This window comes from Heterodontus francisci, chromosome 4 (genome assembly GCF_036365525.1).
Source record: "Heterodontus francisci isolate sHetFra1 chromosome 4, sHetFra1.hap1, whole genome shotgun sequence".
In the NCBI taxonomy this organism is placed as follows: domain Eukaryota; kingdom Metazoa; phylum Chordata; class Chondrichthyes; order Heterodontiformes; family Heterodontidae; genus Heterodontus; species Heterodontus francisci.
The window spans coordinates 58163701-58190969 of NC_090374.1; the positions used below are offsets into that span (position 1 = coordinate 58163701).

Below are 27269 nucleotides of genomic sequence, written 5' to 3' on the forward strand. Positions count from 1 at the left end.
AGACTGACACACTGGATATGTAGGGTTTCTTTCCAAGAGAGAGAAAGAGATTAGCTGGGCTTCCTTGGCAGGCAAAAACCAACTGTCTTCCATGCAGTTTACCCTCCAACTCACTGTCCAAAATGAAACCAAAAGCAATGTCACAAGAATCAAGCCTCCTGACCCCTATAAATCTTGACCTGTTACTTCTCTGTAAATATCTTCTCCAAGTTAAAACAAGAAGTTCCCTGCTGGTATTTTATCTGAAAACAGGTGCCTTCCACGTAAGGGCTTGCTTACAAGCCAAGTCCAGGAACCTTCCGGTGACCTCTTTTAAAAAAAAACACGAAGTTCAGCATCTCTTCAAGCTTCCAGATAAATCAATGTCCATAATTCAACTATAAGTCCGTTAAACATATTTTACAAAAAATAGAAGCACTCTCATAACAATGATAAAACTTTAAGAAATTTAGGTAAAGCTAAATGAAGTTATAATTTTAAGCAGACAGATTGATATTTACTTAAATGAGGTCTGCCCAACATATAAAAAGTTTTTGTTAATAGCATTTGTAGAGAAATAGATTGCACAATGAGTTAGACGCTGAACTTTCACCTCTAAGACCGAGATTCAAATCCAGCCCAGACTGATGGCATGAAAGTCTCTTCTGTCTGCTGCTTGTAAAGTTTAGGCAATCTCAATTCAGTTCCTACTGGGCATGGCCTTATAGCCCAAACTGTCCTTAATTCAATGTTAATTGGCATTCTTACTAAGAGAGGACACAGATTTCTTGGCATACTAAATGGAAAACAATGCCACAATGCTACAGTAGGGATATTTGTCTGTGGTTGAGGCTGAGGCATGTTGCTTGGATAGGGTAGAGGGAGATTTACTCTGCATCTGGGTGGGCTATGCCAGATGTGAGAATGCTCAATCCGTTTCTCTGAGGTTTATGCAATCTTTCGCTGAAGTTATGAAGAATTGTCAGGGGAACCCAAACAGAAATTCAACCCCTCAGATCCTCCAAGGTACAGCTGTGCTTGAAAAGGAATAACAAAAATGGAATAGATATTTTATAAACGCAGCATAAGGCAAGAACAAAAAAAACTCAAATCTCAACTGCCATTTTCTGATGAAATGTGGAATCATCTGTTTGAGAGTGATTGTGTCTAGTTTTCTTAGCTGCTTGGTTATACTCATGCAGAGAGGTCACAGCATAATATTACACTTAATTATATCAAAGCCAAACAATGTTCTATCTCATCTATCTCAAAGTATTGACTGGAAAGATATACATGCGCTAGATAACTTGAGGATTAATATTGACCTGGGATCTGTCAAGGTTAAAATAGGTCCTGAAGAATAGTTTCATTAGCTAGTCTTACAGTAAAACATAAGACATCCTCATAGTAAAAAGTGACAAATCCTTGCAATAGATATGCCCTCTAGCTTTATGATCTTAGTGTTTCATCTCAGAATAAGAAGACCTATACTAGCAAGTGCCAGGGAGGGCCATTTGAAAGGAGCGTGCCTCGCTTTAAATTTGTAACCTACCCCCAAACAATTGCATTTTACTAAGTCTTGAAGTACTTAAATGTGATAAAGGCAATGCCAACAGAGATATAATGGAACTCATTTTTTTCACACTGACTGTTTCCAGGATCTCTGAACAAAGTTTATTCCATTGGGTCACTTCAATCTAGTAACCCAGGCCATCACTGGCCGTCTCAGTATCTTGATAAATCTAATGACAGTCCAAAATGGAGAGGAAAATCTTATTAATTACAAATTGAATCATTAGTTACAAGCGTACACTCTTTTTAGCCTTTTTTTTTCAGAAAATACTTGTGTTTCTTTACTTCACATGCGGCCATAATATTATTTAATAGAAGCAAACTAATGAAACAGACCCTGATGCTCAAAGGTTACCAGTGAGCAAAAAGTTGCAAAATAAATTATTGTCTTATTGCTATTTTTTGTTACTTCGTCATAAGAAAACCTACAATAATCTTTAGTGTCTATTTTATGAATTAAGTTTCTGGTTGTTATTTTATAATCTTGTATACGCACTCGGGAATGTAGGACCAATCTGAAACGAGGAATTAAGAGGGCTAAAAGGGGTCATGAAATATCTTTAGCAAACAGGGTTAAGGAAAATCCCAAAGCCTTTTATTCATATATAAGGAGCAAGAAGGTAACTAGAGAAAGGATTGGCCCACACAAGGACAAAGGAGGAAAATTATGCGTGGAGTCAGAGAAAATGGGTGAGATTCTAAACGAGTACTTTGCATCGGTATTCACCGAGGAGAGGGACATGACGGATGTTGAGGTTAGGGATAGATGTTTGATTACTCTAGGTCAAGTCAGCATAAGGAGGGAGGAAGTGTTGGGTATTCTAAAAGGCATTAAGGTGGACAAGTCCCCAGGTCCGGATGGGATCTATCCCAGGTTACTGAGGGAAGCGAGAGAGGAAATAGCTGGGGCCTTAACAGATATCTTTGCAGCATCCTTAAACACGGGTGAGGTCCCGGAGGACTGGAGAATTGCTAATGTTGTCCCCTTGTTTAAGAAGGGTAGCAGGGATAATCCAGGTAATTATAGACCGGTGAGCCTGACGTCAGTGGTAGGGAAGCTGCTGGAGAAGATACTGAGGGATAGGATCTATTCCCAATTGGAAGAAAATGGGCTTATCAGTGATAGGCAACATGGTTTTGTTCAGGGAAGGTCATGTATTACCAACTTAATAGAATTCTTTGAGGAAGTGACAAAGTTGATTGATGAGGGAAGGGCTGTAGATGTCATATACATGGACTTCAGTAAGGCGTTTGATAAGGTTCCCCATGGTAGGTTGATGGAGAAAGTGAAGTCGCATGGGGTCCAGGGTGTACTAGCTAGATGGATAAAGAACTGGCTGGGCAACAGGAGACAGAGAGTAGCAGTGGAAGGGAGTTTCTCAAAATGGAGACGTGTGACCAGTGGTGTTCCACAGGGATCCGTGCTGGGACCACTGTTGTTTGTGATATACATAAATGATTTGGAGGAAAGTATAGGTGGTCTGATTAGCAAATTTGCAGACGACACTATGATTGGTGGAGTAGCAGATAGTGAAGGGGACTATCAGAGAATACAGCAGAATATAGATAGATTGGAGAGTTGGGCAGAGAAATGGCAGATGGAGTTCAATCCAGGCAAATGCGAGGTGATGCATTTTGGAAGATCCAATTCAAGAGTGAACTATACAATAAATGGTAAAGTCCTGGGGAAAATTGATGTACAGAGAGATTTGGGTGTTCAGGTCCATTGTTCCCTGAAGGTGGCAACGCAGGTCAATAGAGTGGTCAAGAAGGCATACGGCATGATTTCCTTCATCGGACGGGGTATTGAGTACAAGAAGTGGCAGGTCATGTTACAGTTGTATAAGACTTTGGTTCGGCCACATTTGGAATACTGCGTGCAGTTCTGGTCGCCACATTACCAAAAGGATGTAGATGCTTTGGAGAGGGTGCAGAGGAGGTTCACCAGGATGTTGCCTGGTATGGAGGGCGCTAGCTATGAAGAGAGGTTGAGTAGATTAGGATTATTTTCATTAGAAAGCCGGAGGTTGAGGGGGGACCTGATTGAGGTGTACAAAATCATGAGAGGTATGGACAGGGTGGATAGCAAGAAGCTTTTTCCCGGAGTGGGGGATTCAATTACTAGGGGTCACGAGTTCAAAGTGAGAGGGGATAAGTTTAGGGGGGATATGCATGGAAAGTTCTTTACGCAGAGGGTGGTGGGTGCCTGGAACGCATTACCAGCGGAGGTGGTAGACGCGGGCACGATAGCGTCTTTTAAGATGTATCTAGACAGATACATGAATGGGCAGGAAGCAAAGAGATACAGACCCTTAGAAAATAGGCGACAGGTTTAGATAGAGGATCTGGATCGGCGCAGGCTTGGAAGGTCGAAGGGCCTGTTCCTGTGCTGTAATTTTCTTTGTTCTTTGTTCTTTGTTCTAATTTCATTGGCACAATTAATGATCCCCACTGAGCAAAAATCGCAAAATCAGAAATCCTGTAATTTAGTCCAAATGATGTCCTATTTCCTTTGTTGTACTAATCTGCCACATAATGTGATTCTTTACAGACAGATGGCCGCAGGATGGAATCCTTTGAGACACTATCAGTCATGGAAATAGCAGAACAGTTAACTCTCCTTGATCATATTGTTTTCAGAAGCATACCATATGAGTGAGTTTGAGTTTGTCTTAGAATACGCTTTTTTTTTGAACTAGTTATGTCTGAGGATTCAAACTTTCTTATATATATCGACAGCTCCAAAACACAATGCAAATTGAAGGTCTCTACCTAAGAAAGATTAATTGATCTGAAGCATGTTTATGGGATTCTCCTGTCATCTTGTAATCATTTAGACCTTTATGTAGCACTGGAGGTCAGTGACCATAGAGAGTGTCTCATCATATTGTATTTTTATAGGGGAATTCTCATCAGTTTAAGGCTGTGAGGAAGGACCTAGTTCTCGGAACATGTCACTCTTTGTGACTGTTTCAAACTAAGATACACAAATCTACAGGAGTACAAAATTTTCTGTGCCATTTTTCACTATAAATTTGTTTTAGTTTATTACAAATTCTGTTTTCATTTGTATAGGAGGTGATGTGGTGGTATTATCTAGCATTTGATGGATGCGTTATGGTCTGTCTATTGGTAAATGCCAGTAACACCTTTAAAGGATACTTTTGTACACTAACAAAGTTCCCTCTGAACAGCATTCCACTTTATTGTGAGAATGTCAATCTGATGTTATAAAGGCCACATGTAACGAAAACACAAAATTTCAAAGAAAAACCAAGTGCAGCATGAACAGTCCCAGTAATTTGCAAACTTTCTTTCAGGGAGTTTCTAGGTCAAGGATGGATGAAACTTGATAAAAGTGAACGGACACCATACATCATGAAAACTAGCCAGCATTTTAATGATGTAAGGAACTAGAGACTTTCTTATTTTAAAAATATTCCCATTTTAGATATTAAGGTAATTTGCATGGTTTTTATGTCACAATAGATGGCAATATGTTTCTATTTTTCCTGCTAGTGCTTTGCCTTTTAATAGAAAAAAGTTCTACAGCTATTGAATCCAAAATATTGAGTGTCACCTACAAAAACTGTTTACATGAAATTTGAATTTTTATTTCTATCAGTGTCATTTGTATTTGATAGCAGGTATTTTTTATCCAGTATATTATGCCATCATATTTTCAAAACATACTTGGCAAAGTATGATCAGAGCTCTGGAGTATATCGCTGTGAATTATTTGTATTGTGCTGTTTTAATTGTGCTGCATAATCCTGTCTGCACCAACCAGCATGAAACCAGCAGGAACCTTACATTGCCAGCCAACAGACAAGTTGTTTAAATTTAAAAATAAATGATAAATAAGCGAAACCTTCCTCTGCAGGTATGGTTTTGCACAGATGCCACCTTTTATGCCAAATATCCAAAATAGTGACATGCACACACATTTTAATGGAAGTAGCCCAAATCCAAAGTCATCTGAATAGTGTATAATGTGGGGATTTGTAAAAGAACCTAATTCAGGGCACTTCAATCAAAAACCAACATTTCAAGTCACCCTAACCAAATGCATAAAGCTCTCAAATCCAAGCTTACCAAATATTGATCCTCACATTATATCAACAGACTCATAAGGTAAAAAGAATAAAGAGTTGCATTTATTTGGCACTTTTCACGACCACTGGATGTCTCAAAGTGCTTTACAGCCAATGAAGTACAGCCACTGTTGCAATGTAGGAAATGGGCAGTCAGTTTACTCACAGCAAACTCCCACAAACAGCAATGTGATAGTGACTGGATAATCGGTTTTTGTGATGTTGATAGAGGAATAAATATTGACCAGGATGCCTCCCTTGCTGTTCTTCAAAATAGCACCATGGGATCATTTACATCCATCCAAGCAGACAGATGGGGCCTCGGTTTAACATCTCATTTGAAAGGTAGCGCCTCCAACAGTGTAACACTCCCTCAGTACTGCACTGGTGTATCAGTCTTGATTTTTGTACTCAGGCTCTGGAGGGAGTCTTGAACCTGGAACCTCAAGACTGAGAGGCAAGTGTGCTACCAACTGAGCAACAGCTCTAATTGACAGGTGATTGGTAAGAACTCATTAGAAACACATAGGGCTGGATTTTCTGGTCAGCATTGGGACCTTGAGGTTAGGCCCAAATGGGAGTCCTGCATCCGCCTATGTCATCAGCGTGCCTGCCGGCACAACCTTCCAAGAGGCACCTTCCTAAGTGGCCACCTCCACACTCACTGTCCCATTAAGGATGTGGATGGGCCCCGACGCTGCAGGGCTGATCAGAGGGCTCTTAATGATGCCAGACCAGCAGCCCCATCAGGAGGCTGCCTTAATTGAGCTGGTGGCCACCGCATATGCCAGGGAGCCGCTCTGACGTTGGTAAAATACCATCACTGGTGCACAGGGCCTTGGAGTGGGCAGCCGACCTGGTTCCCAATCCATCCCTGGGAAAGTCCCTCAGAAGCGCGAATGCATCGAGGAGCTGTCCTGACGCGGCTCCCCCCTATTTTCACTGCTCCCCTGCCTCCAACCCCGACTTACCAGGCCAGGATAAAACAGCCCATAGGTCCTGAAATTATGCTCGGCGATAACTATTGTACATTTCCTGACTCCATTATTTTCATGGAGGTATTATCCCATTTATTTTAACAGGATAGTAATCCCAGTGTAATTTCAGTGCCATATTGTAGACCGGGAATTCATAGATGGCTCCAGTTTGATCTGTTATTGACTAACTGAAATTCACTCAGAAATAACTTAGATATGCTAGGATATTTAGGATAATTCATCTGCAGTCGTGGCACCCTTAGTATCATTATGTGAATGCCATACTGCATTGCTTTTAATTGTTATTTCATCACAGAAGCCCACAGGAGAGTATGGCAGTAATACTATATAGAATTCAAAAAGAAATGGCTTTGGATACTGCTATAATACAATCAAAATTAGCAACCGTTGCTTTCACTGACTTTTATTTTATTGCTGTTACTGATTAACTGATGGAAATCTATTTTCCTTTCTTATTTTTTCTAAGCTCCAAATCAGTTGTTCTACATACTCTTCCACTCCTTACATTAACACTGTGTGAGAATCGGAGATCATGACACCATCTCTTTTTCAAACTCTTTCTTTCCCCAACCTCCCCTCTTACCTTCTATAAGCTTTTAAAACCCAGAGCTTAGTTTCATCCAAGACTGATTTCTTGACTTTCCAGCTACTGTTTTCACCCTTGACGATATTCTGCACTATTGATCTTGGCTTTTCATCTAGATTACTCAATAATAAAAACTATCAACCAGCAGGATACAAGCAATGCACTAAAAATAACCTGCAATTATTTTATCAGCCTTACTTTCTTATCTCATACAGTATCCAGGCACAGCATGGCAAATAAAATGGAGAAACTAACAACACTAGTATCTGGTATAAATGTTAAATAATGACCAATACAAGGAAATTATTTAGAAACTGTAATCTAATGTCAGGCTTTCTCTTAGAGAGATCTATACCCTTCATTAAATTACAGCCATTGTAATTATTTCCTGCGATCTGCTATTCTTTATCTCAGTGATCATCAACACTACCCATTTCCCTTTCACTATCATTTCTTTTTCAGATGAGTAATCTTGTTGCTTCTCAAATCATGATGCACGCTGATGTCAGTTCACGCACAATTTCCATTGAGAAATGGATAGCAGTGGGAGATGTTTGCCGATGCATGCATAACTACAATGGTGTCCTTGAGATCACATCAGCCCTGAATAGGAGTGCAATCTACAGACTGAAGAAAACCTGGGCAAAGGTTTCCAAACAGGTAACGAGCATCAAACATGTGGGGTTCTCTACAAGACCCTAATACTCATGATCAGATGATTTTATTGTCAAAATGCTTCCCCTTCTGTTCAAAACAAATGAAGGGAAATAACCCTTCTAAAAATTATATTGCAGATGAAATCATTGCCATTCTAATTCCATTCTGTTCCTTTCCCTCAAATTTGTCTTAGCAATGACAGAAAACTCATTGCTAAACGGTAGAAAAATGTCTATGTTTGGAGAAGTTAGACAATAAAGCATACACATCTAGGGCCTGCTAGATTGTGACAGTTTTCGCCTGACTGGACCCAACTGAATTTGTACAAGTAACAAAGCTCAAGGTATAGGGTAGATTTTATCATTACATTCCTGGCGTGCATTAGGAGTCCCTTTCAGGAATCCGGACCCAAAGGGAGGAATTTTACTGGCCCTGTGACGACGGGCCTGGAGGCGGGGGCCGATAAAATGGTGGGAGATTGCATTGGCGTGGAACCCCGATGCCTTCCCGCCACCGGGTAAATTTTCCAGAGGCGGTCAGGCAGCGGGATCACAATCGTGCAGAGTGGTGGTTGGCATGCAGTTGGGACTGTGAAGCAGTCTGCAATTTTGAGGTGCATTTCAAATTTTAATGGAGCGCAGCGGCATGCCAGCTAAAAGGTGAGAGTTCAATGGCAGGTGAGTGGTGGCTGGAGGTGGAAGCTGTTGAATACAGCTGGGTTTTCAAACAGGCAGTGAGTGAAAAGTTGGAGCGATTGCACAGTGCGAGCCTATATCAGAGGCCACTTATCGGAAGGCTCTCTACCAGGCCTACTTCATCTAGTGTAGGCAGCACTAGGGATTGAGAGGCTTTGAGCTTTGAGGGCTCCAACTCTCCATGGGTGGCACCACTCTAAGTTTGACTCCTCCAGTGAGGAGGAGAGTGGGAGTGAGAAACAAGTTCAGCCACATGGAGTGGGGCTGCAGCAGCCAGAGGAGCAGCACCTTCAGCAGATTGCGAGGGGATGCGAAGAAGGAGGGCAAATAGGGGTAATAATGCATATTAATGTTCACAGTAGGCACTACCCAGCTGAAAGTGTTTACAGACAGAGGCTCTGCTTCATGGAGATGTCGGAGCCCAGTATCTCTGAAGACTGCATCTCTCCAGGCAGGAGCTGTGTGAAATGCTGGAGGAAGAGTTGGGACCAATGTGATATGGTGGCCACCCATTGCCTGTGGCGATGAAGGTGACCGTGGTGTTCAACTTCTACACCTCAGGATCATTCCAGGGATCATTTGGACGTATCTGTGGGCTATCCCTACCAGTGGCCCATCACTGCATCAAGCAGGTGACGGATGCCATGTACCAGAGGGCTGGGAAATATATAAGGTATCGCACCAGTCAGGCCAAGATGGCAATAGGATTTGGGGCAATCACTGGATTCCCTCAGGTGCAGGCAGTAACCAACTGCATGCATATGGCCGGAGCATCCAAGGGGTTCCACGCTGGATGTTCATTTGGTCTGCAAGCTCAGCAAAATGATCCTGCAGGTGTGTGCAACAGTCCCGGGAAGCTGACATGACTCATACATCCTGAGACAGTCCCTGGTGCCTCAGCTTTTCAGGAATGGATGGATACTGGGTAGCTAGGGATATGCACTGAAAACATGGCTGCTTACATCTAAGTGGAACCCCAACACAGAGGCAGAGGCACATACAACTACTGCCATGTGACTACAAGGGTAACTGTTGAACAGGCCATAGGCCTTATGCAAATGAGGTTCAGATGCCTGGATACATCTGGGGAAGCCCTGCAGTATGCCCCACTAAGGGTCTCACATATCGTGCTGGTATGCTGTTCTCTGCACAACCTGGTGCTGCAGAGGGGTGCAGCATTGGAGAATGACAACTACATTGAGCGCGCCCTCTCCTCCTCCAAGGAAGAGTTGGAGGAGCTTTGAGACCAGGCAGATGGAAATGCACCCGCGAGACAGATGTCAATGGGTAGACACGTGGCTCACACATAAGCACACATTTCTCTTGAGATTCCATTAAATGGCCCTGGAATCGATTCACTCTTCTCCCTGATGCAGCCTTGGTGGCCTTCCATTAAACACCCTTACCATCTCACTGGTCCCATCATTCCAAGGGCTACATTCACCATTGCCCTCATTCTGTGCATACCTTTTCATCTCACGTCCTCACCATCTGGTGCAGAAAGGAACAGATGAACCGTTACATAATGCATTGCAAGACCTTTAAAGTGGCACATACATCTAAAGCTTTGGGATTCAGCAGGAAAGTATCAACCCAGTGAGACCCCGAATACAATCTAGGTAGATTTATGTCAACGCTTCCAGGTACTCCTATGCTGTGCTCTCCCAGCACCTGGAGTTGATATGGAGGTAGGCTGATGCCTTTCCTGCTCCAGTGCATGAGATGGGAGCAGCGTATGTCCTCTGGATGCTTGAGTACACATCTGGCCGCCTGCATCTGTGCAGCGGCCACCTCTGTCAACGGGGCTTCATGAAGTGCTCGTGTCACAGTCGGTGGCCAAGGATCCGCCATCAACACAAGGAAAGCCTTGGGAAGAGCCCCTATATGTTCAAGCAGCCGCTCCTTGACCCTTTCAAGGTCAGCCTGTCCTTCCCAGCTTACTTAGAGTGGAACACCTAACACAGGGTCCAGGCAGTTTGGGGCCATCTTGCCAACAGAGCTCATGGATGAGGCCATACTGTGCAGGCCAGTGTGCACTTCCTGCATCCACCGGGTGGTATGCTGCTTGTGGCTTCCCATGAGAGTTGCCACTCTCTCCATGCAGGACATGGCACACTCATAGCATGAACGGACTCCTCCATCATCTGCGCATGGGAGAGAACAGCCTCTGGAAACTCTGACAGATGTCCACACATTTCACGCTTCTGCTCCAGCAACTGCCGCTTTGCTGATGACTCGTGAGGTTCACCATCTGCATGAAGCTGAGCTTCGCTGGGCCCTTCCTCAGTCCTACAATGGAGAGTGGCTACAGCTGTCACTGCCTCAGTGCCATGCTTACCAGCTGGTGCCACCCTTTCTAACTACGCATCAATTCCCGCTGATGTGAGAGTACCTGCGCTTGTGGAGAGTGCACCGGACTACTGTGACGTTGTTTCCTCGGATGACGGATTCTTCTCTGAGGTCTCATTTGGTCCCAGAGCAATCCTCGGTCCCTTATCCACTGTTGGACCTGCAGCAGAGAGACGAGTGATGTTAGTGCGTTTCATCAACTCCTGCTGCCTGTCCTTAATCTGGAGTTTCCTGTGTTCATTAGGGCCCATATGGGTGCCATAGTTAGCACTTGTCAGAAGATTTGAAGCCCGCATCCATCGCATTACTCACTCTCCATGGACTCCATACCCACCTCACCCTCAGCAACAGGCTGCCCTGTTGCAACCCTTCCTGTTTCCACTGTTTCCTTTGGTATCACTACAGCTATGAATGGCACACCACCTCCAGTTCTTCTCCACTCCTTGGCATTGTGTGAGTGCGCTTCTCCTGCAATCAAATACATAGTGTTACTCGTCTCTCATAGGCCCATTGCACTTGTCAGCCTATTACTAATTTCCATGTCGAGAATCACGCCACTCGGAGGCCTGCTACAAGCGGTCATTCAGTCTTGGCAAAGCAGTGATCAATACTGACTGAGCATGGGCTTCCTGTGTGAGGCGTTTCTGCATCTCACTATGGACGCTGGTCCCTGGTCGTGCCTGATTCATGGGTTGGCGACATGGGCTTCCATCTGATGGGTGCCATTTATGACCTGCAGAGATGCAAGCTTACTATTATGAATGTCAAAAAACAAAGAACAAAGAAAATTACAGCACAGGAACAGGCCCATCGGCCCTCCAAGCCTACGCCGATCCAAATCCTCTATCTAAACCTGTCGCCTATTTTCTAAGGGTCTGTATCTCTTTACCTCCTGCCCATTCATGTATCTGTCTAGATACATCTTAAAAGACGCTATCGTGCCCGCGTCTACCACCTCCGCTGGGAATGCGTCCCATGCACCCACCACCCTCTGCGTAAAGAACTTTCCACGCATATCCCCCCTAAACTTTTCCCCTTTCACTTTGAACTCGTGTCCCCTTGTAATTGAATCCCCCACTCTGGGAAAAAGCTTCTTGCTATCCACCCTGTCTATACCTCTCATGATTTTGTACACCTCAATCAGGTCCCCCCTCAACCTCCGTCTTTCTAATGAAAATAATCCTAATCTACTCAACCTCTCTTCATAGTTAGCACCCTCCATACCAGGAAACATCCTGGTGAACCTCCTCTGCACCCTCTCCAAAGCATCCACATCCTTTTGGTAATGTGGCGACCAGAACTGCACGCAGTATTCCAAATGTGGCCGAACCAAAGTCCTATACAACTGTAACATGACCTGCCAACTCTTGTACTCAATACCCCGTCCGATGAAGGAAAGCATGCCATATGCCTTCTTGACCACTCTATTGACCTGCGTTGCCACCTTCAGGGAACAATGGACCTGAACACCCAAATCTCTCTGTACATTAATGTTCCCCAGGACTTTTCCATTTATTATATAGTTCACTCTTGAATTGGATCTTCCAAAATGCATCACCTCGCATTTGCCTGGATTGAACTTCAACTGCCATTTCTCTGCCCAACTCTCCAATCTATCTATATTCTGCTGTATTCTCTGACAGTCCCCTTCACTATCTGCTACTCCACCAATCATAGTGTCGTCTGCAAATTTGCTAATCAGACCACCTATACTTTCCTCCAAATCATTTATGTATATCACAAACAACAGTGGTCCCAGCACGGATCCCTGTGGAACACCACTGGTCACACGTCTCCATTTTGAGAAACTCCCTTCCACTGCTACTCTCTGTCTCCTGTTGCCCAGCCAGTTCTTTATCCATCTAGCTAGTACACCTTGGACCCCATGCGCCTTCACTTTCTCCATCAGCCTACCATGGGGAACCTTATCAAACGCCTTACTGAAGTCCATGTATATGACATCTACAGCCCTTCCCTCATCAATCATGTCACTTTCCTTGCCAGACGTACCAGGCCATTGAAATGCTTACGGCACTGCACCCACGTTCGTGCTACTACCCTGCGGCTGCTGATTTTCTCGGCCACCTCCAGCCATGCCTTCTTCGTGGGGCTAGCTGGCCTTAACCTCCCATCAACTTTGAAGCACACCTCTCTCCGTTCCCCCACAGCCTGCAGGAGCACCTCCAGTGAGGCATCACTGAACCTTGGTGCTGACCTTCATATTACTCCAGCCATTCCTGCTCAGCCTTCCTTGTTCAGCACCCCTTCCACTGCCTTCTTTGTGTGCAGCCTGTAGGAAGGTTGCTGAGTTCCCTTTAAAGATGGCACCTGCCTTTGATCTGCCAGAACTTCCTCCCACCTGCTACCCGTTATTGGCGAGCTTCCGTGCCTACCGGCCGCTCATTGGCTACAGATGGCAAAATCCCCTCAGAGTCCTCGGGCTAAAGGAGATGAAAAATTGTCACATGATTTACCATTGATCTGTTCTGGAAATTCCCTATTATAGGTCTTAACTCTATTTTTCAATCTGCTGTAGACAGGAATCAGATTTGAAGACTGGTTATTATATACTTTGTGCTATATTTTCATATTGTTCAAGTATTTACATCAAATATGTTATCTTGTTTTATAAATTGGTAACATTTTAAATTGTGATTTGTTTTAATGATTGTGATGTAATTTGTTTTAGACCAAAGCACAAATGGACAAACTCCAGAAAACCGTCTCATCAGAAGGAAGATTTAAAAATTTAAGAGAAACACTGAAAAAGTTAGTTTTGTTTTAAGGTGCCTGTGTCTGTATAATAAATGTTAGCAAATTCCTGTACTTATTTTTCAATATTAATCGATCTTTGATGTACTTGTTATGTCTCAGTTCATAACAACTAAACGCTTACAGTCTATTAAGCTTTCCTCACATACTGAAACCCAGTAATTAGCTGGCACCATTCCCAACAATAAGTGCATAGGAAGCATTATACTTGCCTACTCCAAAGCTAATTGATTGTGTGAACAACTTTGAAATGTTCCGACAAGGTAATAAAGGATTATATGAACACAAAAACCTTTTTAGAATCAATGGTTGGCAGGCAAAATGATAACTGATCAATGGGCTGCCTTTAGATTTTAGATTAGAGATACAGCACTGAAACAGGCCCTTCGGCCCACCGAGTCTGTGCCGAACATCAACCACCCATTTATACTAATCCTGCACTAATCCCATATTCCTACCAAACATCCCCACCTGTCCTTATATTTCCCTACCACCTACCTATACTAGTGACAATTTATAATGGCCAATTTACCTATCAACCTGCAAGTCTTTTGGCTTGTGGGAGGAAACCGGAGCACCCGGAGAAAACCCACGCAGACACAGGGAGAACTTGCAAACTCCACACAGGCAGTACCCGGAATCGAACCCGGGTCCCTGGAGCTGTGAGGCTGCGGTGCTAACCACTGCGCCACTGTGTTTAAAGAAGAGATAGTTTGGGCACAGCCAATGTATATTCCCACGAAGGGGGAAGGTAGGGCAAACAAATCCAGAGCTCCCTGGATGATGAAAGAGATTAAGATGAAGAAGAAAAAGTGTGCTTGTGGCAGATATCAGGTGGATAATACAACTGAGAACCAGGCTGAATATAGAATGTTCAAAGGGGAAGTGAAAAAGCAAATAAGAGAAGCAAAGAGAGAGTATGAAAAGAGACTGGAAGCTAACATAAAAGGGAATCCAAAAGTCTTCTATCGGCATATAAATAATAAAAGGGTGGTAAAAGAAGGAGTGGGGACAATTAGGGACCAAAAGGGGCTTTTAGCATGGAAGCAGAGGGCATGGCTGAGGTATTAAATGAATACCTTGCATCTGTCTTTCCTAAGGAAGAAGATACTGTGCAGGTCGTGGTGGAAGAGGAAGTAATTCGGACACTTGAAAGGTTTAAAATTGATAAGGAGGAGGTATCGGATAGACTGTCTGTAGTTAAAGTTAAGGCACCAGGACTGGATGGCATGCATCCAAGGATACTGAAGGAAGCAAGAGTGGAAATTGCAGAGAAACTGGCCATAATTTTCCAGTCTTCCTTAGACTCAGGGGTGGTGCCAGAGGACTGGAGAATTGTAAATGTTACACCCTTGTTCAAAAAAAGGGTGTAAAGATAAGCCCAGCAACTACAGGCAGTCAGTTTAACCTTGGTAGTGGGGAAGCTTCAATCAACAATAATTCAGGACCAAATTAATCATCACAAGAACAAATACAGGTTAATTAAGAAAAGCCAGCACAGATTTGTTAAAGGAAAATCATGTTTGACTAACTTGCTGGAGGTTTTTGATGAGGTAACAGAGAGGTTTGATGAGGGTAATGCTGTTGATGTGGAGTACATGGACTTCTAAAAGGCATTTGATACAGTGTCACACAACAGACTTGTGAGCAAAAGTATAGCTCATGGAATAAAAGGGACAATAGCAAAATGTATATGAAATTGGCTGAGTGACAAGAAACAGATTAGTGGTTAATAGATGTTTTTCAGACGGGAGGAAAGTTTGTAGTGGAGCTCCCCAAGGGTCAGTGTTAGGACCCTTGCTCTTCCTGATATATATTAATGACCTAGACCTTGGTGCACAGGGCACAAATTTCAAAATTTGTGGATGATATGAAAATTCAAACAATTGTGAACTGTGAGGAAGATAGTGTAAAGCTTCAAAAGGACATCGACAAGTTGGTAGAATGGGTGGACAAGTGGCAGATGAAATTTAATGCAGAGAAGTATGGTGATTCATTTTGGCAGGATGAGCATGGAGAGCCAATACAAAATACAGGGAACAATTCCAAAGTGGGTGCAGGAGAGGGTGTATATGTGCATAACTCATTGAAGGTGGCAGACAGGTTGAGAACGCGGTCTCTAATGACCACTACTGGCATTGCAGCGATCCGACATTGGTGCCTGATTCACTGGTGAGCTGCCTAGGACCTCTGTGCCTTGCTGGTCTAATTTAGATGAGGTCCAAGGCCCAATTTCAATTGAGCCTTGGGCCTACCTGATCTGGCTCATGCTAGCGTGAACCAATTTCTACCCCTGCATCCAGATAGGCTTATTATGTTGTTGGAACATCTGAAAGTGCTCCACCCTTTGTGTGTTATGACTATATGTGCTTATTTTCAGTACCTTTCAAAATGTGATTTGAAGTGCTTGGTGACATCATATTAATTATAAAATGAAAGAGATGATTCTGTGATCCCGCACTGCTAAGGAGCGACTAGTGCTTATGGGGAACATACCTCAGGAAATTATGTGCCCAGCTGATTATTTTCCATCTGTTAAAATGAATAAAAATGCACATGTTGCGAACTGTGCCAAATCCTGAAGTGCACTATTTTGGCCATGACTTTTAATAGTGAATCATATACAATAGCAACTTGCTTTTATAAAGCACCTTTGACAAAGCAAAACATCCCAAGGCACTGCCAGAAGCATAATCAAACAGTTGACACTGAGCCAAAAAAGGAGGCTTGCAGACAGATGACAGGGTAGGTTTTAAAGTGTTTTAAAGGAGGGGAGAAGGGCAGAGAGGTTTAGGGAGGAAATTTCAGAGCTAAGGGCCTTGATAGCTAAAGGCAATGGTGAAGCGAAAGAAATCAGGGATGCATAAGAGGCCAGAATTGGACGAAATCAGTTTTCGCAGAGGATTGCGGGAATGGAGGAGGTTATGCAGATAGGGAGACGTGAGTCAATGGAGGGATTTGAACACAAGGATGAGAATTTTAAATTTGAGGCCTTGCTGGACTGAGAGGTCTGTCGGTCAGTGAGAACAGGAGTGATGGTGAATGGAACTTTGTGTGAGTGAGGATCCAAGCAGCAGAGTTTTGGATGAGCTCATGTTTATAGTTCAAGTTTATTCACTACAAAGGATGTTTTCTTTCTGTTTAGTGTTGTCCAAAAGGTTTCAAGGTCTTGTGTTGAATTAAAAAATTTCAGGTTGGGGCAGGAAACTCTGAAGATTGCTCAATGCATCAATAAACTGCTAGTGTGGCACTGAATTAAGCTAACTTGGAATAATCACTGGTCTCTACTGCCTCAGGTCAGTGATGGCATTGGCCACTACTGTTAGCTTCAACACCCTTTGTTAGGAAAGAGATCAGCCAGGGATCCCTCACTAGATCCCTGAGCAGTGCACCTTGTTGGAAAGTGCTCACATGTGAAGGTCATTTGAGGATAGGTTTGGACTCAGCTGTGATGCCGGCTGTGGCCAAATAGCCAGGCAAAACTTATGACTGGGTTCACACATGCAAATCTAACCACTTGGCTTAAGCAATTGAAAACTTCTGGCTGTATGGAAAGCACAAGTTAATGCCTTTAGGAGAAATGGGAGAAAAATTAAAAAGGAGACAGCATTGATCAAAAATGTAGCCCATTCTAACATCGTTGTGGATGCAAAAAATATTCATTGGTTTAGTGTTCTTGAAGTTTATATTTTATTTTCTCTGTTGGTGAGCTGCTAATGACATTTATTTTCAAAGGCTATGTTGAAGCTGGGAATGTTGCAAAAAGCTTGCTTGCTCAGACACCATTTGAATTATTATACTACAACCTGAATATTAATTAGGCATGTGCACTCGTACAGATACTGAAAATATAATTTAAATATGTGAAGCATCCTAGCTTGATAGCAATCTTCTTGTGCATCCATCTTATAAAGCTGAACTTCTCTGTTTAATTAGATTACATATCATTGATATATGTATAAATTAATGATAGCCATTAAATTGTAACCCTTTTTCTTCCTTCACAGTTGTAATCCACCCTGTGTTCCATATCTTGGGATGTATTTGACTGATCTAGCATTTATAGAAGAGGGTACACCGAATTTTACTGAAGAAGGTCTTGTAAACTTTTCCAAAATGAGAATGGTGAGTAGAGTCTATGATGTGAGACCCTGGCCATTTTGTTTTCATATAAAGTAACCCTGTGTCTAGATGGTGTTTGGAGATGCATAGCAGAGCATAAATGGGCAACATAACAATTTGCTGACAACTGCTGATCATAACATTAGTAATGGCACATTAATCCGTTTGTTCATTAGCTTCAGAAAATGACCTGGGAATTTCTGGACCCCGGTACTGCCAGCCTAAGTGAGGCAAAGTGGAGCCTGACCTGCCTTCCCTCAGCCCAGAGATCCACCACAAACTTTGCGGACAGAGTCAGTCACATAGCCAGGGTGGGTTGTCTGGGGACAGAGTCATTCACATAGCCCATAGCCCCATAGTCATTCACCTCAAAATGAGGTGTCAACCTGGTGAAGCTACAACCCAAACTATCTGCTTGCCAAACTGCGTAAGCAGCATGCGATAGACAGAGCTAAGCGATCCCATAACCAACGGATCAGATCTAAGCTCTGCAGTCCTGCCACATCCAGCCATGAATGGTGGTGGACAATTAAACAACTAACTGGAGGAGGTGGCTCCACAAATATCCCCATCCTCAATGATGGGGGAGCCCAGCACATCAGTGCGAAAGATAAGGCTGAAGCATTTGCAACAATCTTCAGCCAGAAGTGCTGAGTTGATGATCCATCTCAGCCTCCTCCTGAAGTCCCCAGCATCACAGATGCCAGACTTCAGCCAATTCGATTCACTCCGTGTGATATCAAGAAACGACTAAAGGCACTGGGTACTGCAAAGGCTATGGGCCCTGACAATATTCCAGCAATAGTACTGAGACCTGTGCTCCAGAACTTGCCACACTACTAGCCAAGCTGTTCCAGTACAGCTACAACGCTGGCATCTATCCTGCAATGTGGAAAATTGCCCAGGTATGTCCTGTACACAAAAAGCAGGACAAGCCCAACCCGGCAATTACTGCCCCATCAGCCTACTCTCAATCATCAGTAAAGTGATGGAAGGTGTCATCGACAGTGCTGTCAAGTGGTACTTGCTTAGCAATAACCTGCTCAGTGACGCTCAGTTTGGGGTCCACCAGAGCCACTCAGCTCCTGATCTCATTACAGCCTTGGTTCAAACATGGACAAAAGAGCTGAACTCAAGAGGTGAGGTGACATCAAGACAGCGTTTGACCGAGTATGGCATCAAGGAGCCCTAGCAAAACTAAGGTCAATGGGAATCGGGGAACACCCTCCACTGGCTGGAGTCATACCTAGCGCAAAGAAAGATGGTTGTGGTTGTTGGAGGTCAATCATCTGAGCTCCAGGACATCACTGCAGGAGTTCCTCAGGGTAGTGTCCTAGGCCCAACCATCTTCAGCTGCTTCATCAATGACCTTCCTTCAATCATAAGGTCAGAAGTGGGGATGTTCGCTGATGATTGCACAATGTTCAGCACCATTCGTGACTCCTCAGATACTGAAGCAGTCCGTGTAGAAATGCAGCAAGACCTGGATAATATCCAAGCTTGGGATGATAAGTGGCAAGTAACATTCGTGCCACACAAGTGCCAGGCAATGACCATCTCCAACAAGAGAGAATCTAACCATCTCCCCTTGACATTCAATGACATTACCATCGCTGAATCCACCACTATCAACATTCTAAGGGCAACCATTGACCAGAAACTGAACTGGAGTAGCCATATAAATACCGTGGCTACAAGGGCAGGTCAGAGGCTAGGAATCCTGCGGCGAGTAACTCACCTCCTGACTCCCCAAAGCCTGTCCACCATCTACAAGGCACAGGTCAGGAGTGTGATGGAATACTCTCCACTTGCCTGGATGGGTGCAGCTCCAACAACACTCAAGAAGCCCGACACCATCCAGGACAAAGCAGCCCGCTTGATTGGCACCTCATCCACAAGCATTCACTTCCTCCACCACCGACGCACAGTGGCAGCACTGTGTACCATCTACAAGATGCACTGCACCAACGCACCAAAGCTCCTTAGACAGCACCTTCCAAACCTGCGACCTCTACCAACTAGAAGGACAAGGGCAGCAAATGTATGGGAACCTGCAAGTTCCCCTCCAAGTCACACACCATCCTGACTTGGAACTATATCACCATTCCTTCACTGTTGCTGGGTCAAAATCCTGGAACTCCCTTCCTAACAGCACTGTGGGTGTACCTACCCCACATGGACTGCAGTGGTTCAAGAAGGCAGCTCACCACCACCTTCTCAAGGGCAATTAGGGATGGGCAATAAATGCTGGCCTAGCCAGCGACGCCCACATCCCATGAATGAAATTTTTAAAAAGCCAGGGTGGACTGCCTGGGGACAGAGTCATTCACATAGCCAGGGTGGGCTGCCTGAGGACAGAGTCATTCACATAGCCCGGGTGGGCTGCCTGGGGACAGAGTCATTCACATAGCCAGGGTGGGCTGCCTGGGGACAGAGTCATTCACATAGCCAGGGTAGGCAACCAAGGCTTGCAAGGGTGCATCAGCTGTCCTGTCCTTAAAAAAATTTGCTGTTTTAAGGCAGAGGGGAGACCTCCCGAGGCTCAAATTGGCAGAAGAATTTTCTGATACTCTTCGGCTCCCAATGGAGCCACTTTAGCTTGTTAAAGTTTGATGCATCGAATATCCATCTATTCAAATACGAGGGTCATGGATATGTGTATGGTAATCATTCAGGAATTTCTCTGCTTGTCATCACAGGGAAAATCCTTGCTATGATTATCTTCAATTATCGCATCAAGCATATATCTGAGAAGTCTTTGCCCGATAGGGTGGATTCAGAAAAGGCAGTGGGACTACTGATGTGTTCTTCACTGCCATACATCTTCAGGAAAAGTGCTGTAAAGAAAACTTGGACCTTTACTGTGTCACCTACGTGTTTTACCACTTTTGAAAGTTTACTTTGTGTAAACAGAGAAAGATTTTGCTGCTGTATATTGCAACCTTATTTGCAAATATTGATTTGTGGACTTTGTGATACAAAATGTTTGTTCTATTTTTGCTCTTCTTGATTTAAGATAATGCAACTGAGAACTGAATTCTTTTCCCTAGATATCACATATTATCAGGGAGATACGACAGTTCCAACAAACCCCATATAGAATAGATCATCAACCAAAGGTAACCTTATGTGTACTCTTACATTTTCCATTACATTTAAAATTTTCTGGCCAATTCAATTAATTTGGATTCGGATGATTCAACTGCTAGTTCAAAGAGTCAAATTTAGATTAGAATTCAGTTTGTATTGCATCTGAAAACAAACTTCAGAGGCTGATCCCTAGCTTGCATACTACTGTGTTAACAATATTTTAAATAACCTTGTGTGTGGTGCACAGTCACAGGACATGGCTCAAGTTGCCAGTTTTAGACAAGGATGCTGAAAAAAGATAGTAACGTCTTCACAAAAAAGGGCAGGCAATTCAGAGGGTGAATCATCCCATGATAGCTCCATTTCATCTTTGATTATACAGCAGTGTTAATTTACATGGTAGACAGGAACATATTCAAGTCAGTTTTATGATTTAGTGCATTGTAACCATTGGACTGCAGCTGATAGCCCTCCCACAGCATCAAGTCACCTACATGAATAAGACTTGATGAAGGTTACAGCTGATTTAGAGGGCTGGGAGGCGAGGGGTGTGTAAAATGGCGTCGGGAAGGTGGGGGTTGGAGTGCCTGTGGCATTCCCGATGCCATGGAATTTTGCCAGGGGCGGGGAAGGTCGAGGACGGCCTTCCTGCCCAGAGGCCACTCGAGGCCCTTTACTAGCCAATTAAGGGCCATTTAAGGGCATTTTACTAGCAGCTGGTGGGCCATCCCATCACATGGGGAGACTGCCCAGTAAAAGCTGTCAACCTCCCTGTGGACTTGGGGGAGTGGGACCCTCCCTATCGGGCACTCTGTGGCCCACAGAGGCGCCACCCCAGCAGCAAGGACTGCCCCCACAGAAACATACCCCCTGCCCACACCGAACACCACCCCTTGTCTGGGCCTGCTTGATTGCCCCTGATGACCCCCGACCCAACTTACCTGCTTAGCAAGCCAGCATCCATGTTAACAGCTGCAGTCCAGCTGTGGCCACCGCACCCCATGTTATTGCTGAGATTGAAGAGCTGTCGGCCCTCCGATTGGCTGGCAGCTCTTGGAGGTGGACTACCTTCTTTTAAAGGGACAGAAGCCCCAGCGCCAGGCAGATAATTGCCTGACACCGAGAAATGCTGCCAGGGGTTTCCCAAACGGCCAAGGCGAGGTTGCCCCCCGACTTTCTGCCCTGGCGTTGGGACCCCAGTTCCCCCAAAAAAATCCAGCCCAGAATGTGATTTAGTTGCTGTAATCTCAGATTTCCACTTTTGTAGATGTGAATTTGACAGAAAAACCTTACAAGTGTCCACTAAAATGACATTAAGAGCACTGGCGTACTGGATTTAACTACTCTTTTAAAGACCTGCATCAAGCTACATGCTGAGGGTTTTGTTATCTGGCGGTAGTATTAATAATAGCCAAGACTAATAAAGCAGGCTCTTGGATGAAAAAGTGCTGAACAAATTTGTGCGTAAACTTAGAAATACGATAAAATGAATGAAGTCTTCACATGGACCAAATCCACTTAAAAGCAACAGTTTCCCACACCTGGCTAGCTCTTAAGTCAAATACTCTGGTTATTTATGGCCCAGTGCCATCAATAGCCCATTCAATTTCCTCAAGCACTAATTACTTTTAAATTGGTTGTTCAGTGAAACATAATGCAGCCACACTACATTGAATGACTCTTTTTTGACCTTTACTTCCTTGCCTTTGCAGGTCATTCAATACTTACTTGACAAATCAATTATTATGGATGAAGATACACTGTATGAGCTGTCCTTAAAAATTGAACCCAGGCTCCCTGCATGAGAGCCAGGATTTTTGTGGCTGCAAAGAGGTGTAGCAGCTTAGTACAACAACCCAGAGTATACATGGCATGCCCCATGGAGTGTGACTTATCTACCCAGGGAAAATGTGAGCCTGAGTTTTCCTAAAAGAAAGATGGAACCTTACCGGAAGATTGTCTGCTCATCACACATTGGGCGATGGTGTACTTCTGCTTGGGGTGAAAGATTAAGGTTATTCATATCCAGAAAACTTGGCATTAAGAGAAGAAATATTTATGCAAAATGGAAAAATATGAAAAGAAGTCAAAATGAAAGTCATTATTTATAAATTTTTTAAAAACATTATAGTGTGCACAGCAAGTGGCAAGCATTGAGATAACTACGTTCATCTGGAAGCCTGGACATTCAAATGTGAAGCAAATTATTTTCTTCCGAGGAGCTTTTTTAGTACCAAGCAGCCTGATTGGTTGTTCGATAGGCTTTTGCTTATCACACTTGTGTGGTACAGGAGTGCTGTGTTACCTGTCAATCTATGAAAACTGAAGGACTTTCAAAGCTTCTGAAAGGAATTTATTCCTACATATCATCCGAGAAAAACGCAGTGTTGGGTATCACAGTGAGTGATGGTGAAATGCCATTGCAGTTCTTGGAGGCTTAAGAAATGAGCTCTTCAAATGTGAGTTGAAAAGGTTCAGATATCAGTGAGGAAGGTGTACACAATTTTAATGGCATAGGCTTTAAAAACATGTGCTTACTGTAACATTGCTTTGTTGCACACATGGAACCATTCTTGAAGTTATAGGTAAAACTAAAATAGTGATTTAAGGGTATCACCACTTGTCTATACTTTAACAGGCCTCGACTTTGTATATTGTAACGTATTCTGGAATGTTCAGTAGTAACTTTGTAAGTGGAATGTTGAATGTTTTTAATATATGCTAATATTTAATCACATCATGTTTGAGTTGCACAAAGTATTGTTGTTGTACTGCTTGTTTGTGCTTTCCTATGTCAAAAGTCTTACAAACTCTCCAAAAATCTAGAACTAAAGCTGCCACAGACAGGTCTATGTGAATAATAAACTACTGATGATTTTAATAATATTTCAATATATGTTCCTGATTCTATTATTATTTGGTATTTATGAAATAATTTTTACAAGAATTTGAAAACCCATGTGAAAGATTTTGCTCAAGACCAACTCCTACAAATCAAATTTCAAAAGGCAAGATTTTTTTTAAATGAATTGATTCGATGAACAATGGGTGACAGTGGTTCTCTCTACAATCTTCACACATTAGCAATCCATGTTATATTGAGGCCTATTATTATAGCGTTTTAAAATGGTTTCTGCAACTAAAGCTGGCTATGGTCTCACAAATGGTTTCTGTAGAAAATATTGCACTGTATCTAGCTGTACTAATATGAATCAATGTGAATGATTGTCAAATCTAGACCAGCAGTTTCAGAGACATGGGAAAGGCTCATTATGATGAAGCATAATTCCCTTTCACTCTAACACTGGAACTTATATATCCAGTTCTCTAACCGAAGATCGCTGTAACTGCCAAGTAAGTAGGTTAAGATATCAGTATGATTATGTGATTACAATAGCATACCTATGATAACATGCATCATACTAACATGGAGGTTTAAATCACAGTGATGTGTTTTAAGATAACATGTTATGGAAAAGTGTCCTTTATGCTTTATAAAAAATATAATTTATAAGGAGGGAAAATACAATACAATATTAGGGCTATTTACTTACCACCTTTAATAAAGAAACACTCAGGGAGGTAACTCTTTAATGTGTTAAAGTCAATGCTAATTTTAAGGTAATGTCAATTTTACATTCCTTTTTATTTAATTCCCTACACACATATTTTATGTTAAGTTAAATAACAATGGTCATTTGATCTGAAAGCTTCAGTTCTGTGTTTGTGTAATGGAAGACAGGGCTGAAGCATTTGCTTCAGCCAGAAGTGCCAAGTGGATGATCCATCTTGGCCTCCTGCTGAAGTCCCCAGCATCACAGATGCCAGTCTTCAGCCAATCCACATGATATGAAGAAACGGCTGAAGGCACAGGATACTGCAAAGGCTATGGGCCCTGACAACATTCCGGCAATAGTACTGAAGACTTGTGCTCCAGAACTAGCCACACCCCTAGGCAAGCTGTTCCAGTACAGCTACAACATTGGCATCTACCCAGCAATGTGGAAAATTGCCCAAGTATGTCCTGTCCACAAAAAGCAGGACACATCCAACCCGGCCAATTACTGACCTATCAGTCTACTCTCAGTCATCAGTAAAGTGATGGAAGGGGTTGTCGACAGTGCTATCAAGCCGCATTTGCTCAGCAATAACCTACTCAGTGACACTCAGTTTGGGTTCCGCCAGGGCCTCTCAGCTCCACTGGTTGGAGTCATACCAAGATCAAAGGAAGATGGTTGTGGTTGTTGGAGGTCAATCATCTCAGTCCCAGGGCATCATTGCAGGCATTCCACAGGGTAGTGCCCTAGGCCCAACCATCTTCAGCTGCTTCATCAGTGACCTACCCACCATTATCAGGTCAGAAGTAGGGATGTTCGCTGATGATTGCACGATGTCCAGCACCATTCGCGACTCCTCAGATACTGAAGTAGCCAGTATCCAGATGCAGCAAGACCTGGACAATATCCAGGCTTGGGCTGATAAGTGGCAAGTAACATTCGTGCCACACAAGTGTCAGGCAATAACCATCTCAAACAAGAGAGAATCTAACCATCTCCCCTTGATGTTCAATGGCAGAGTTCCCCCACCATCAACATCCTGGGGGGTTACCATTGACCAGAAACTGAACTGGACCAGCCACATAAATACTGTGGCTACAAGAGCAGGTCAGAGGCTAGGAATCCTGTGGCGAGTATCTCGCCTCCTATCTCCCCAAAGCCTGTTCACCATCTACAAGGCACAAGTCAGGAGTGTGATGGAATCTTCTCCACTTGCCTGGATGGGTGCAGCTCCAACAGCACTCAAGAAGCTTGACACCATCCAGGACTAAGCCCCTGCTTGATTGGCACCCCATCCACCATCTTCAACATTCACTTCCTCCACCGCCGACGCACAGTGGCAGCAGTGTGTACCATCTACAAGATGCATTGCAGCAATGCACCAAGGCTCCTTAGACAGCACCTTCCAAGTCCATGAACTCTACCACCTAGAAGGACAAGGGCAGCAGATACATGGGAACGCCACCACCTGCAACTTCCCCTCCAAGCCACACACCATCCTTACTTGGAACTATAATCGCAGTTCCTTCACTGTCATTGGGTCAAAATCCTGGAACTCCCTTCCTGACAGCATTGTGGGTGTACCTACACCCCAAGGGTTCCAGTGGTTCAAAAAGGCAGCTCACCACCACTTTCTCAAGGGCAATTAGGGATGGGCAATAAATGCTATCCTAGCCAGTGATGCCCACATCGCATGAACAAATTTTTAAAAAGTATTTAATTACCTAACCACAAATACACTGTCAATGCCATAGAAAGCATGTTAAGCAATATGTAGTCATAACAACCAAGTAGCTAAGTATTTAGTGACTTCTCCAATCGTGGTAGAATATGAGGCGCAATTATATCGTGTGATGGTAAATAAAGCTGATGGAGAGGGGGGAGTTTTAACATTGAGGGCTGTGTGACGTTAGGTGCAGGTCAGGAGTTAAATTCAATGAAAATGTCAGGATGTCTGGAAGCCAACTCCAGCCCACCGGCTTCCGAGTTTAACTAGGATGCGTTAGGTTGCATGCGTGTAAACCCCTCTGGAGAGGTTGATGGCAATTTGAATATTTAAATGAGTATATTCCAAAGCTATTTTAACTGACATTTAAATTTGACATGGGTTTCCTGGGCTTCCTAAAACTAGCCATTGAAATCAAAGTGAGAACAGAATGGCAATTCATGCAGCTCATTAAAAGTCAGGCATATGACATCAATAAATACTCAGTGCTCACAGTTGCTTTTTTTTACCTCCCATTGGGAAAGGGTTTGTTGAGAGTACTTGTGGTGAGAAGCTAACTTGTGCACTTTTCAGGAATTGAGACTCAAGATCAGAATGGGTGGTGCAATGGCTGCCTTAGATTGGACCTTGGATGAGGAGCAATATGACCATCATCAGCAGCAACAACCTGCACTAGAGAGGACTTACAGGTGGTTAGCAGAGAAGGGACCAACAGAGAGAAGAGCAGCAGAGAGGTTGAGATTACAGGAGACGCTACTTGTGCAACAGAGTGTACAGTCAGAGGCTCAGTTTCCTTGACCTCTCGGAACAGCAGTGCTTGTGGAGGGCTCAGATTGTCGTGTCAGGTGGTGGCAAACATCTGCAGCCTCCTAGAAGAAGACCTACTCCCTGATCCTGGGGACCTGGTGGTTATCCGTTACCTGTGACTCTGAAAGTGACCACCATCCTCAACAATTTTGTCTTCGGATACCTCCAGGGTGCTACTGGTGACCTATCTAGAATTTCCCAGTCGGCTGCACATAAATACAGAAGGCAGGGCATTGATGGATTGTTTTCCTTGGCTGGCAATTAT

General features: G+C 43.6%; 1 protein-coding gene across 2 annotated transcripts in view; it reads left to right on the top strand.

The window, feature by feature from the left end:
• Nucleotides 1–23757, top strand: part of rasgrf2b (Ras protein-specific guanine nucleotide-releasing factor 2b) — a 323823-nt gene extending 300066 nt beyond the window's left edge. For both annotated transcript variants that reach the window (XM_068028824.1, XM_068028826.1), the window contains 7 exons: nucleotides 4103–4206; nucleotides 4872–4956; nucleotides 7692–7889; nucleotides 13620–13699; nucleotides 17710–17827; nucleotides 20875–20943; nucleotides 22627–23757. In XM_068028824.1, the coding sequence (XP_067884925.1) occupies nucleotides 4103–4206; nucleotides 4872–4956; nucleotides 7692–7889; nucleotides 13620–13699; nucleotides 17710–17827; nucleotides 20875–20943; nucleotides 22627–22719 (747 nt within the window). In that variant the 3' untranslated portion in view covers nucleotides 22720–23757. The remainder of the gene's footprint in view (nucleotides 1–4102; nucleotides 4207–4871; nucleotides 4957–7691; nucleotides 7890–13619; nucleotides 13700–17709; nucleotides 17828–20874; nucleotides 20944–22626) is intronic.
• The last annotated feature ends 3512 nt before the right edge of the window (nucleotides 23758–27269 follow it).